Source organism: Trichoderma reesei (genome assembly GCF_000167675.1).
Source record: "Trichoderma reesei QM6a unplaced genomic scaffold TRIREscaffold_2, whole genome shotgun sequence".
Taxonomy (NCBI): Eukaryota; Fungi; Ascomycota; class Sordariomycetes; order Hypocreales; family Hypocreaceae; genus Trichoderma; species Trichoderma reesei.
In genome coordinates, this window is record NW_006711149.1 from 1,464,151 (window position 1) to 1,477,458 (window position 13,308).

Here is a 13,308-nt window from a genome sequence, read left to right on the forward strand (position 1 = left end):
ATCGCGCGGCTAAACGGCTGGGAGAGAAGGCAAACGAGCTGAGGGTCTAGAAGGGTAATGTTACCGCGAAGATGGGATTAAGGGTGTATGTGTGGTGTGAGAAACGTACCGTTATCGAGACTTGAAGAGTGTTTGTTGGTTGCAAGGTGTTGTGTGGCTTTTGAATTGGCTGAATGGAGATGTCTATATTGATAGTACCTGATGGTTTGTCTGACATGCGAGGGTTCTTTTTGGAGGACAACAGCCCATGTACATTCTAGCAAATGAGAAACCTGCATGATTCCAGAGTGCTTATTTTGAGATATTTGCCTAAGAGGGGATTCGAGTAGAGGGAAGAGATGGCAGGAAATTCCCGATTAGTTGGACTGTAGGGTAACACAATGCACGCAGAACTGCTGCTGTGGTACTATGTACTGTAATCTAACCCTAGGTAGGTACCTTAGGTACCTAACATATCACTGGCCATTTGATCCAAATGCAGCAGAATATATATCGCAATACTTGATTGAGAGAGATGCTCATCACCTCAGTGGCATGGCGCCTAAATCAAACAAAAAAACAATTCATCACTGCTGTGCCCATCAACCAAAAAGACGTCCTGTCCAATATCCCGTAGCCCCGAACCTGCACCCGCAAAAACATGGATCTCCACTTGTCCGAGCAAAGAGCACGTGCCCGGCGCTGCCCCGACAAAAGCTCGGTAGTTCGGAATCGACCCGCCATGGCGTAATTCCGCCCAAGCCATACCTTTACCACCCGCCACTAAAAATCTACATCATCAGCCCGGCCTCGGTCTTCCAGGTTCTTCTACTACAAATCCCGTTGTTCTTCTCTCGCTTTGTTTTTTCCCTTCCAGCGCACACTCCCTTTGACTTACCGCATTCTCCACAAGATCTGTCAAAAGCAATAGACGGACTTCATCGCGAGAGCAAAAGGCATCGGCAAGATTGAGAGACAATGAGAGGAGGTGCGCGGCCGCTGAGCCGGCTGAGCTCGTCGCCGGCGTGTTGCGCCAGGAGCCGACGATTTGCCAGGGCGTTTCGGGTGCAGTCGGCACAGCGGATGGTCATGAGAGCAGGGCTGAACGGCGGCATCAGGAGGTTGCCCGGGACGAGAGACGAGGAATGGACGTGCTTGGGGTCTTTGGCGACGAGGAGGGCGATGGCGACGGTGTCCGACCGGGCGGTCGAGAGCTGGGGGCCGCTGGAGGAGTATGACCGGCGGGTGGAGGCTGGGATTCTGCGCAACGACGAGCATCAACGAGGTGAGCCTCCCCAAATTTGAACTCGACGGCGAGCTTTTCCCGAGGACACGTACTGACTGGGTTGCCCATAGGCATCATTGAGAACTTGCAGCACCTGCACAATGAGCTGCGCAACTACCGCGCGCCCCCCGTCGTCCACCCCAGCCTCGACGACCTCAAGCCCGCCAAAAAGTCCGTCTTATCCTCGCTCTTCGGCGGCGGCGGCGGCGTCAGCAGGAGGGCTACGATCAAGGACATTCCCGAGAACCTGCCCCGGGGCCTGTACCTCTACGGCGACGTGGGCAGCGGCAAGACGATGCTCATGGACCTCTTTTACGAGACCCTGCCGAGCTCGGTCAGGTCCAAGACGAGGATACACTTTCACAACTTTATGCAGGATGTCCACAAGAGGTTGCACAAGCTGAAGATGCAGCATGGAAGCCATATTGACGCCGTGCCGTTTGTGGCGGCGGACATTGCCGAGCAGGGGAATGTGCTGTGCTTTGATGAGTTTCAGTGTACGGATGTGGCAGATGCCATGATTCTGCGGAGGTAGGTTCTCCTCTCCTGGAGACTCCGACTTCATGCTTGCCATGAGTGCTGACAAGGCGATCACAAGGCTACTAGAATGCCTCATGTCTCACGGCGTGGTCCTGGTGACGACGTCAAACCGGCACCCAGACGACCTCTACAAGAACGGCATCCAGCGGGAGTCTTTCATCCCCGCAATCACGCTGCTCAAGAACCGACTGCACGTCATCAACCTCGACTCCCCAACCGACTACCGTAAGATCCCGCGGCCGCCGTCGGGTGTTTACCACACGGCGCTGGACCAGCACGCGGCGTCGCACGCGGAGAAGTGGTTCCGCTTCCTGGGCGACCCGGACAACTTTGCGCCGCACTCGGAAGTGCAAAAGGTCTGGGGCCGCGAGATCTTTGTGCCGCGCGTCAGCGGGCGCTGCGCGTGGTTCACCTTTGACGAGCTCATCCGGAAGCCCAAGTCTGCGGCGGACTACCTCGAGCTGGTGCGCAAGTACGACGCCTTCATCGTGACCGACGTGCCGGCCATGACGATCCGCGAACGGGACCTGGCGCGGCGCTTTATCACCTTTATCGATGCCGTGTACGAGGGCAACGCGAAGCTGGTGCTCACGACGGAGAAGCCCCTTGCCGAGCTCTTTGTCTCGCGGGACGAGGTCGCCGAGACGCTGCTGCAGGCGAACCAGAGCAACAGTGCCGCGGACAACAAGGACGCGACGCGGCATGTCCTGGAGAACATGGAGCACAACGTCGAGAAGCTCAAGGACACGGGCCTGTTTGCGGGCGAGGAGGAGGCCTTTGCGTTTGCGCGGGCGCTGAGCCGGCTGAGCCACATGGAGAGCAAGGAGTGGGTTGAGAGGGGCCTTGGCTTGGAGAGCCAGGGCGGGAAGGAGGACAAGGATAGCTGGACGAAGACGAGGAGTCGGCAGATGGAGGATTCGATGTGATTTTTTTTGTTTCTTCTCAGTGAATGCTCTTTGGTTGTGGGAGGAGTGAAGAGGTTGTGTAGGTATGTACTTGGGAGTGTGGCTGTCTTTGCTCTTGTTTCGAATACCCTGAGCGGCATTTTTTTCTTTACTTGTTTGAGTATCTTGTTCGCTTAGATGGACGGGAGGACATCATGGGTAGATACACTTGTCGTGTACGAAGTATATGTATGTATGTATGTATGTATATGTATCTGGGCGATGTATGAGCAGCATAGACGGAGCAGAGCGAACATGCAGATTGACGACTCGAGACAAGTGATTAATGATACTCTAAAAAAAATCCTTGAGTCTGCAAATGAATGACTGGTAAGATGATGGGTTTGGAGATCTAGTCTGAAGGCAAATCTCGACAAAGTACGACGCCGCTATTCAGGTTTCATTGACCAGAGACAAGTCTTTGAAGTCGGGGCTATTTCTGGATGTGAGAAGCAGGGAGGGAGGAAGCTAGAAGAAGAAGCCCTGTGCGGGAAACGGCGAGCAAAGATGCCCGTGACTGATACATGGCTATTTCGTTTACCTGTAGTTGAGACGGCGGAAGAGGCCGTGGATGGGCTGGATTCGAGGACAACGATGGAAGAGGCCGCCGATATGGAGCTTGACGGCCGTGCACATGTTTGCAAAGGGAGAAAGCTGCAACAGGCACAGGGCTTTGGGCATCGGGTATGGCGAGTTATAGGAGGGATCTTTGTGTGTTTTGTTCTGGAAGATGGGGATACTTTACTCGAAGAGAGGTACGGAGTTGTGGTAAGACGAGGCGGAGATGCCTGCTTTTCTGACAGCTGGACTCGTGTAGATTTGCTGGGATTCCATGCAGACAGCCATTGAACCCTGACATGTACGTAGAAACGCTTTGGTGCTCAAGGGCAACGGAACAGCCGCCTATGTACGTATCATCAAACCACACAAACTATCTATAGCAAACAGACAACATTCATTTACGTATGTACATCATGACATAGGTCCTTCCTTTGCGGATGGCCTGAGATGCAACTGATGCATGAGGCGCGGGACGACGGGACGGGCAAGGGCCAGCCTTGGATCCTGACGGGGATTCATTGCTCTGAGACACACCGACACGACACACGGCATGGAGCTTGTAAGCCAAGGGCCCCCAGGGGGGGGGGTTGTTTGTTTCGATCCTTGATTGCGGCTGAAGTGATGGGCTGACCGAGCAGGACTGTTTCCTGTTTTGTTCCTACAGGACTCTTGTTGTACGTACCTAAGGTATGCAGAATTGACTGTGGCCGCACCGCACTGCGGCGAGTAAAACGTGGCATTTCTTCTGCAGCAAGGATTGATACCTTACCTAGGTAGACCGAGTGTACTAGATATTGCATGGGCTGAGCAGCAGATACTAGTATGTACATTGTCGAATCCTTAGCGAGAGCCGGGAAGGATGAAGAAAAAAAAAAGCGCCTATTCCCGCCCTCCACGCGCGAATTGCCAAAAAGAGCGTGTGCGCGAGAGGGAATCGCCTGTCTCTTCGGGGGTGGTGTTGGAAGGGGATGGGATTGCACGGTCCCCTTTTCTGGTATATTTGCATGCACTCGTCCGATCTGCCCCCGCAGGAAGAACGAGGGTGTGTGTCTTTGTTTCGTTTTCTGGGTGACCTCCGGCCCGAGAAGCGAAATGGGCAGAGAGAGCGAGACGGGTAGTAATACTAGCATTGAGTGTTTTTTTGAGGGAGGATGCCGGAGAGTGTGTAAGTGTTGGCTTCGTTGTGATGCGTGCGATGGCTTGATTCAGCCTTGGATGTTAGTCCAGGGGAGGTGAGTGAGCGCTTAAGGTGACCGGATGTGGCGCGAATTTGGCTCGCATGTCCCTTGGATGTTCTATAAGCTTCTTTTCGTCGTCGCAGAGGTTTCCCCTTTTTGCGAGTGCCGAACAAGACGGGTGCAAGAGGGGATACTAGTAGTAGGTACCTACCTACATATGGCCTTTGAAGAAAAGAAGGGATACTAATACAGTAGAGAGAGAAAAATGGCGTACTTGCCAGGGCTGCATAGGAAGCACCACTGTCACGACGCAGCTTGCACGCCAAGGCGGAAGGGGACTGTTTCATGAATCCTGGCTAGCTCGGGAGCGAGTAGAATGCTGGTGGTGTTTAGTCGAGACGGGCAAAGCGAAAAAGAAGGTGAGTGAGGTCATGGTAGGGATTGAAGATGGGAGAGCTGGTCTGAGGCAGAAGAGGGCGAGGATACGAGACGGGAGCGCTCCGGGGGAGGGGAAAACGAGCAAGATGCCGTTGTGGTCGTCTGGGGCGGATGTTGGATGCTGGATCACTGCGTGCTGGTTGGTGTATCTGTGCCCGGGAGGGAGTGGTAATGGACTTCTCTGCAGCAGTGAGCAATATCCGGATGACTCTGCGTTGGTCTGGGTGCTTAACACTGTACAGTACAGTAGTACTGATTCGAAATCGTTGCGCCAGTTGACAAATCTGAAGCCACCCATCCATCCATCCATCCTCGTTGGGACGAAGCAGGGGAGCAGCGCATTATCGCAACCTGCTGAAGCCCGAGTACAGCTACCAGGTCCACCGTCACGCAACTGCTGCCCGTCGAGTAATGATACCTGCAGGCCGTTGTCTCGAGTTAACAAACAGCACAAAGAGCGAAACCTCGTTCGACAGAGCAGAACAGAACAGCACGACTGTGATCCGATGGTCCCGTCGTGGGCTGCGGCGGATATTGCAAGGGGAGACGAGCCAGGGAGAAGGCGGCAAAGGGCTCGATAACGCCATGATGGATGCGGCATGGCGCACCTTGACTTGCACCCCTGGCATCACAAGTAAGTTCTGCTTCTGCTTGTGCTTCGGTATCTGTACAGTACCTGCATGGATCTCTCGTCTTGGCTGCGTTGTTTCTGAGAGCAAAAAGTCAAGCAGACAGACAGGGCAGGGCAGGGCAGGGATTCATGCAAACCTATGCAGGCAGGGCCCGGGGTCCGAGTGACGAACTGGGAGCCAAGCAGCGCGCAGGCCGCCGCCGCACGGGCCAATGACAGCATCCGCTGCTGCATTCAGTGGCTGCGGTTCCTGGATTAGCGCATCCTGCCAGGGGGGGCCAGCAGCCAATGGCGGCGCCGCGGTGCCTGAGCCAGGGGGTCGCCGGTCCCCTGTGCGGATCCTGGCGGGCTTCCAGGCCTGTGGAGAGAGCTTTTGCAGGCTGGAGTCTAGGTACTGAGGTGAGCTTGGAGGGAGAAGCTGGGCCAACTGGGCAGCTGGAAGCTACTGTACCGACGGTTCAAGTTTGCTTGTTTGGTCGACAACGGCGCTGATCCTCATATGGGCTGCTTGTGGTGACAGGGAGGGGTCAATCGGCGTCTAATGCGCCGTTGGTACTCATACCCGTACTATTAGCATTTATCATAGGAGTACTGGTACCAGCTGTGTCAAATCGACTGGAGGCTCGACTGTCGGTCATGCAGCAGCTCTTGACAGCCCGCTGCCGTGCACGAATGCACAGCATCAAATCTCGTGTTCCCGCTGCCAGTAACTGCCAAGTACCGGTACAAAGCCGCCTCTCGAGCTGCTGCAGCTGCTCCGCCGGCACCTCTGTAGTGGAGTGCCTGCCAGCTGTGGCCTCGGCTGGTGATTCGCTCCAGCCAGCCCGCCTCTCGCAACGCTCATGTTGGGCGCTTGCACGGCTGCCAGGGCCTCGTCCAGATGGGGGCAGCCCAGCAGCGCGGCCAGGTACCAGTACCTCGTATGTACTCACGGAACCCTGCCCTGGACACCTCGACCTTGAACTGAGGTGGCCCGCCCAGGTTCTTCCCCAGCTGCCGCTCGCTCGCTTCCTCTCGCCTCTCCTCTTTTTTTTTCCTTCCTTTTCCTCCGCCTCTCACCACCACACAGCATCGCCTCTGCTAGCGAGCGATTGTGCAGCCTGGGCTCTGCGTCAGTTCCCCTCGAGAGCTGCGCTCAGTCCGTCCATTCATTCATTCGTTGATTGATTGATTTCGCCTTGCGATCCAAGCCATTCTTTTCAGCAGCGCAGCCGTCAAGCACCTCGACTCCTCTGTCTGGTCGAGTCTTTGTTCACTCTCTCTGGCTCATCTCGCGCTGCCATTTGCATCATCTCACCAGTCATTTAATCTTGAGTCAAACCGGGGCCTAGCATTGTTCCGTCGTCTTGCGCCTCGACTTCAGCTGGCCGTGGTTCCCTCATTTCCCTCAGCATCAGCATTCCCGAGACAATTTGTCTCTCCCCGCCGTCGAAGGACACGCTCCTTGACTCAATAGTCACCACCTTCGTTCTCCCTCCAATTGCTGCCGTCCGCGTTCCAGACGGCGACTTTCCCCCCAGCCTCGTTCGACTTTGCAACTCAGTCGCCAATATATCCAGAGGCTGCGGCGACCACTCACGACGTTTTCTGCTCGTGAAGCCAAAACTCTTTCCTCTTCTTCCTTCCTTGATACCCCGGACATCCCGCCTCACCGTGTCTGCAGCGACACTCTGGACAAGATGCCCAACTCTCACCGGCACTTCCACCGTCACCGAGACATTATCGACGACATCGAGAACATCATCAATGGCGTCAATCCCGACGACGAGCCTCATCGACAGAGCCCCAAGGTTCAGGCCAACAATGTCGAGAGAGGTAAGTACCTAATGGCTCTTTGACTCGGATGGCCCGAGGGCTTATTCCATCCAGACTTGTGTTACCTGCTTGACATGCTGACTCCCTCCTAGAGCAGTCCACCGTGGTTCAGGTCGTCTACAAGACCATGAAGCCGACCTTTTCTGGCCCAATTGGTGGTTACGTGACCATCCACTCGACACCCCCGGCCAAGGAGACTCCAAAGCCTGAACCTACCCCTAGCAAGAAGCCCGAGGTCAAGGAGACGCCCACCCCAAAGGAATCCCCCAAGGAGACGCCCAAGCCAAGCCCGAAAGAGACGCCCAAGGAGACTCCCACTCCCAAGGAATCCCCCAAGCCGACGCCGACCCCGAGCCAGGAAGCAAAGGCGCCCAAGGAGAGCTCTGCCGTGCCCAGCGCCATTTCCTCTCCTCAGCAGAGCCCCTCCTCCTCCGTCGATGATCTCGCCAAGGCTACCGGTTCCCCCACGCACGGCTCGTCGCCGACAACGGTGGCTGTCGACGGCAATCGAGCTCACAGCCCCTCTGCCTCGGCCACTCTGGACCCGGCCGCGGCGTCATCCCCCAGCAGCGTCAGCGACTCCAGCTCCAGCTCCGGCACCAGCGCCGGCGCCAAGGCGGGAATTGCCCTGGGTGTGCTTGGTGGTGTCCTCGTTCTGGGATTGCTCATCTTCTTCCTCGTCAGCCGCCGCAGAAAGCAGGCTGAGCGCGAAGAGCTTTCAGGTGACGATGAAAAGGCCCAAGCGACGCCTCCTCCTGCTGCTCCTGCTCCTGCTCCTGCTCCTGCTCCTGCTCCTGCTCCTGCTCCTGCTCCTGCTGCTGCTGCCGTTCCTGCTGCTACGGCCGCCGGAGCTGCCGTCCACCACCAGCCAATTGCGGTGGCTGAACCAAAGCCCGTTGCACGCGCACTTACTCCCGAGATCTCTCCAGCACCGTCACCCGAGCCTCTCGAGCCTGTTGAACCTGTCGAGGAGATGGTCCGTACAAACCCGATTGCGCCGCGCATCAGCCTCCGGCCCGCCTCCCAATTCGGCTGGGACCTCGAGAAGCAGGCCGCCGCGGGAGCCGAGGCTGCCGCCGTCGGTGTTGCTGTGACTGGCAATGCTGCGGATCGACCCGACACCAGCCAGAGCAACAACCCTGCGAATCCCTTTGGCCAGCAAGCCGAGCGTGTTCCCTCTCCTGTCCAGGACCCTCCCGCCGCTCGTCCCACGCCCACGTACAAGCCCTACTCGCCCACCGTCGCGTCCATGAGCGACAAGGCGCCGACCCCGGAAGTGTCGAAGGCTGGAGAGGCTGCGGTGGCTACTGCGGCTGTGGCCACCACGGCCGCGGTCGTTGCTGCTGGAGCCGCGACGCTGACTCGCAAGACGTCAATCCGAAACCAGAACTCCAAGGCTCCTGTTGACCTGACCGTGACCACCAACCTCGACACGGTTCCCCCAAGCCCCGTGGGTACCGACTACAGCGCCTCGTCAGCCTCTCCCGTCCCTGGCGCTGCGCCTTCGCCTGGTGCCGCCGCCATTGCCGCGGCCGGTGGCCCTGCCAACTCGACTGTCCACCGCGTGCAACTGGATTTCAAGCCCACTCTCGAGGACGAATTGGAGCTCAAGGCCGGCGACCTGGTGCGCCTCCTCCACGAATATGACGATGGCTGGGTGAGTACTTTTCTTGTTCTTCTTTTACGTCATCACTGCTCCAGCATTTGCTAACCTCACATGAAAAATCAGGCGCTTGTCATCCGTCTGGATAGGTCCCGACAGGGTGTTGTCCCTCGCACGTGTCTATCTACCCGTCCAGTGAAGCCTCGCCCGCCCCAGGGACGTCCTCCCGTCCCGGCAGCCGGCGGTCCCCCTCGCGGAACCAACTCTCCCACTGGCCAGCGACCGATGACTCCCCAAGGCCAGCGCCCAATGACGCCCCAGGGCATGCGCGGTCCCAACGGCACTCCCAATGGAGCTCCCAGGATGGGACCTGGCCCCGGATCGCGCCCCGCCTCGCCTGCCGGTCCGAGGATGAACGCCAACGGAAGCCGACCGCAGTCGCCCATGGGCCGCCCGATGAGCCCCGGGCCAAAGTTCCAGGGACCTCCCACCAGCCGCCCCCAGAGCCCCAGCGGAATGAGCCAACGCGGAAGCCCTCCGGTTTCCAGCCCATTGAACCCCAACTCGTCGTCGCCCGCATCGTCACCGACAGACTCTCCGTCGGGACCTTCAGCAGGGTCCATCGGCAGGAAGCCTGTTCCCGGCCAGGCCTATTGATCGGATAGTCAAGGCGCAGATCATTGTACATTTGCCATCCGCGTATTGGCCTTGCGCACAGATTTTTGGGCGTCGACGCAACATCTGGGTAAAAAGGGGCGGTGCTGGGCGTTTTTGAGAGGTATCTACGCGCAAAGCAAGCATCTCGGCGGCAGACTGGGGATGTGAGATTCCATTTCACTTTTCCATCTGCCGGCTGACTTGGTTTCTGCCTTACGGCCTTTATTTTCTCTTGTTTCTCATGTGTTGTCGATAATGGTTTTCTATTTTCTCTCTTCTCTTCATCATTCTATACGGCTGATCTCAGCATTTTCATTTGACCTGTGTATATACCATTCACATACGCAAAGGCTTAGCCTCGCTCTCACCTGTTGTACGTACTTTGGACTGCGGTGCGGTGGCAGGTGGCCCAACACCGGGTCATGTTGAGAGGGCGTGTGTGACACTGTTACAAGCAGGACTTGAGCCCGGCCAATGGCTGACTTGTATTCTATCTCTTCACTTCTTCTTGACCCCTTTTACACTCCCCCTTTTTCTTTTACCTTTTCACTTTACCACTCGATCCCACGGGATGTGACGAAGCTGCAGAGTTGGACAGCACTCATGTTGAAGATTACGATGGCAGGAAGGCAAGTCTATATGACCCGATGAGGGGACTGAGACGTCATGGAACGATTATGTGTTGGCCAGGAAGATCAAGTCCATAGTTACTGATATCAAGATGACATGTTCAAGATTTTGGGGTCGGTGCTTCTTTGTGATTCCGTGAGATGAAATGAGCGACGCCTTCTCGGTTTATATGTGTTGTTGGTTCGGAAGAGACGGTGCGTCCACGTGGGCTGAATGGAGAAGAGGTGAGGCTAGTGAGGCGAACCACGGGCACGGATCAGGTGGTATCGGGGTGATGAGGTTGGCCAACGACAATAGGCGTTGGTTGGGGAGGAAGGGGTCGAGTAATTTCCCAAGGTGATGATGGTGAGGCACTTGAATGGTAAAGTGAAGCCTTTGTTTGCGTTGGATGGTGAGATTGGAGATGTTGGCTTGTTGTAGTATTGAGTACCTGAGCAGGTCGGTAGTAGTAGGTATGTGATGCCTGAGGCAAGTCGTCAAAGAAAGGAAGGCATCGCGATATCGCGCTTTCCTTCGAGGATATCTAGTGTCTTCACCGCTATCTTGGTACATATGAAGGTTAAGTTATTTACTTAGGTTATTGACGAGTTTCGATTATCAAGCAGACAAGCCTCGCTTGGATAAAGCATCTCGGCGAAACACGTCACATTGTTGACTCTTTGACAATATAACCATTCTTGACCGCATGCAAACAAGAGTCATCCAATCTCCCCGCCTCAACAGCTTCCATCAATCAATCGAATGATAAGATACCTAACCTCCATCCCCAATCCCATCCGTGCGTTTTAATCGTTCTTTGCCCCCCCTCCTTGGCATCGGCATCAAGGCCTCGCAGCACCATTGATGGCCGACATTGTTCTCTCAAAGCAGAGAGCATCAAGACTGGTCTAGACCATCGCCTCTTTAAAAACCAACTCTATTCTCGCCAGTGTGTTAGTATTGCGATATATGACTGCATCGCAACTCAAATAGAGAGAAGGCTAACCCGACTTTCTCCTCACGTTTCACCAGAAAAACAGAGAGGACGCAGAGTCCATGAAACTAGGACCTGGGGTTTTTGACGCACGTTGAGCGGAGAGGTCAGAGAGTCAGGATAGCTGCACGCACGGATTCTCTTCTTTTTCTTCCACCCTCCCTCCCCTTTTTCAAACTTTGCCCACCCGACTGTTCATCCCATATCCCCCATTCGTCAATCTCAATCTCGTTTACAGGCCAGGTCCTTGTTCATACGGTACTTGCGTTTTTTTTTTTTTCCTCGAGATTTTTGGTTCTCGTGGGGGCGTTCGTTGTCTTTAGGCTTGGACAGCTGACCCGGACCAGCTGCCACCGCACTGTCTTTCCTCCCCCCCGTTTCCTCGTGCTGCATGCATGTCTTGGTTTTCTCGGAAACTTGTTTGCTCCACCCCAACTGTACTTGTTTCTTCTTCTTCCTCTTCTTCTTCATTCTCGAATTCTGGGGGGTGTCTGTGTGTGAGGCCCAGTGACTGGACTGGACTGGGGATCCTCGTGGGCTCGGGCTATTAAATTACGGGGAAGCCTGTCATTCCTTTTGTCGTCGTCGTTTGTCGTCGTTTATTTCCCTTTCTCCTTTGCTCATGTCAATCACTATTTAAACCGTTTTTTTTTTCTGCCACTGGGAAAACAGCTTTCATCTCGAACCCACCAGACAAACGGCACAAAACCACCAAACAAGATCGATTTGACACTCATATCCTCCATCATGAAGTCTCTCTCCGTCCTCCTCCTCACCCTGGCGTCCACCGCCGTTGCCGTTCCCGCAAACAAATACCTCCCCGTCATCACGCCGACCCCCGTCGTGGCTCGTCACGTCCCAGCCGTCGCGGTAATACATCCCTCTCCTCCTTTTCCTCCTCCTCCTCCTCCTCTTCCTCATCCCCTCCATCTCCCTGGCTTCAATCGCCTCTCTCACGACAACGACAACAACAACAACAACAGCACTAACACTGACAACAACAAGTCTGCCCCCGCTGCTCCTGCCAACGACGATGGAACGACGTGCGAGCAAATCACCCTCGGTGGCAACGGCAAAGTTGGCAAGACCACCCTCGAGGGAAAGTGCACCAACAACAAGGGCGAGTGGTGGAAGACGAGCATCAACCTGAATGAGTGCATCACCAACGTGGGCGGCAAGTTGCAGTATCTGCCCGAGTGAGTCTTTTCCATTCTTTTTCCTCACCCCTCACTCTCTCACCATAACTCTCTCTTTCAATTGTCCGTTTACGACTTGAAAGTTGGCAAGTTGGGGTGATGCATATGCTGATTTAATCCTGTGAATGAAAAAGTGGTGGCTTCGATGCCTCGTGCAGGCCGTGCACCATCGACACCGTCCCCGGCGGCGCGGAAATCAACCTCAAGTGCAACTGCCTCGACTGGAAGCGCATTCCCAAGTTTACTTACCTGGAGATGGGCGACCGCGGTAAGTTCTGGCTTCTTTTGTGTTCAATTCTTCTTGATGGCAATTAGAGGGGGCAAAATGCTAATGTGTGGCAGTTGATACTTCGGGGGCTGTCAAGCTGGTTGATGGGCGCTTTGTCTGCGGTGACCGCACTGGTGACAAGAGCCCCCTCTTGTAGAGTGAGGATAGTTTTAGAGGCTTTCTTTACCTAGGTATAAGAAAAGGGATGAGGATTGTACATGAGAAATGGATAGACTGATATGATACTGGGAGGTGCCAGCCTTGGCCGTACATATGAAGAGTACAAATGGAAGCTCGATTGATCTATATAGATCTGATTTCTGGGGATCGATAACATCGTCTTGTTAATTGAATTCTTCACTGTTCCATTGATCAATGATATCCCGTTCCCGACTCGTCGCATTTATGTTCTTCGTGTGCTCTCAGGCCAAAAACTTTGACCTTTCTTCTTCTGGGGGGATTCGGTTTAAGTCTGCTGCAGATACGGGCTGAGGGAGGACTCGGCGATTTGAGTAAATGCCATCTTGGAAGGTTTTGTGAAGAGAGTTGCGTGAATTGGGCTAGTTTGATGGTATCTTGGGTGAGAATGTTTTGACTGTTTCTTTTTTTT

General features: G+C 55.2%; 3 protein-coding genes across 3 annotated transcripts; all 3 read left to right on the forward strand.

The window, feature by feature from the left end:
• Nucleotides 1-1,161: 1,161 nt before the first annotated feature.
• Nucleotides 1,162-2,730, forward strand: TRIREDRAFT_55508 (uncharacterized protein; the record flags this gene model as incomplete). Its single annotated transcript, XM_006962128.1, has 3 exons — nt 1,162-1,264; nt 1,336-1,795; nt 1,863-2,730. 3 exons carry the CDS (start codon nt 1,162-1,164, stop codon nt 2,728-2,730), a joined length of 1,431 nt encoding a protein of 476 aa, XP_006962190.1.
• A 4,505-nt stretch (nt 2,731-7,235) lies between these two features.
• TRIREDRAFT_103861 (uncharacterized protein) lies at nt 7,236-9,631 on the forward strand (the record flags this gene model as incomplete). The annotated part of the gene is made up of 3 exons (XM_006962129.1): nt 7,236-7,371; nt 7,464-9,028; nt 9,101-9,631. 3 exons carry the CDS (start codon nt 7,236-7,238, stop codon nt 9,629-9,631), a joined length of 2,232 nt encoding a protein of 743 aa, XP_006962191.1.
• A 2,350-nt stretch (nt 9,632-11,981) lies between these two features.
• Nucleotides 11,982-12,855, forward strand: TRIREDRAFT_72183 (cyanovirin-n domain-containing protein; the record flags this gene model as incomplete). Its single annotated transcript, XM_006962130.1, has 3 exons — nt 11,982-12,430; nt 12,565-12,698; nt 12,773-12,855. The coding sequence occupies 3 exons, from the start codon at nt 11,982-11,984 to the stop codon at nt 12,853-12,855; spliced, it is 666 nt and encodes a 221-aa protein (XP_006962192.1).
• Between the last annotated feature and the right edge of the window lie 453 nt (nt 12,856-13,308).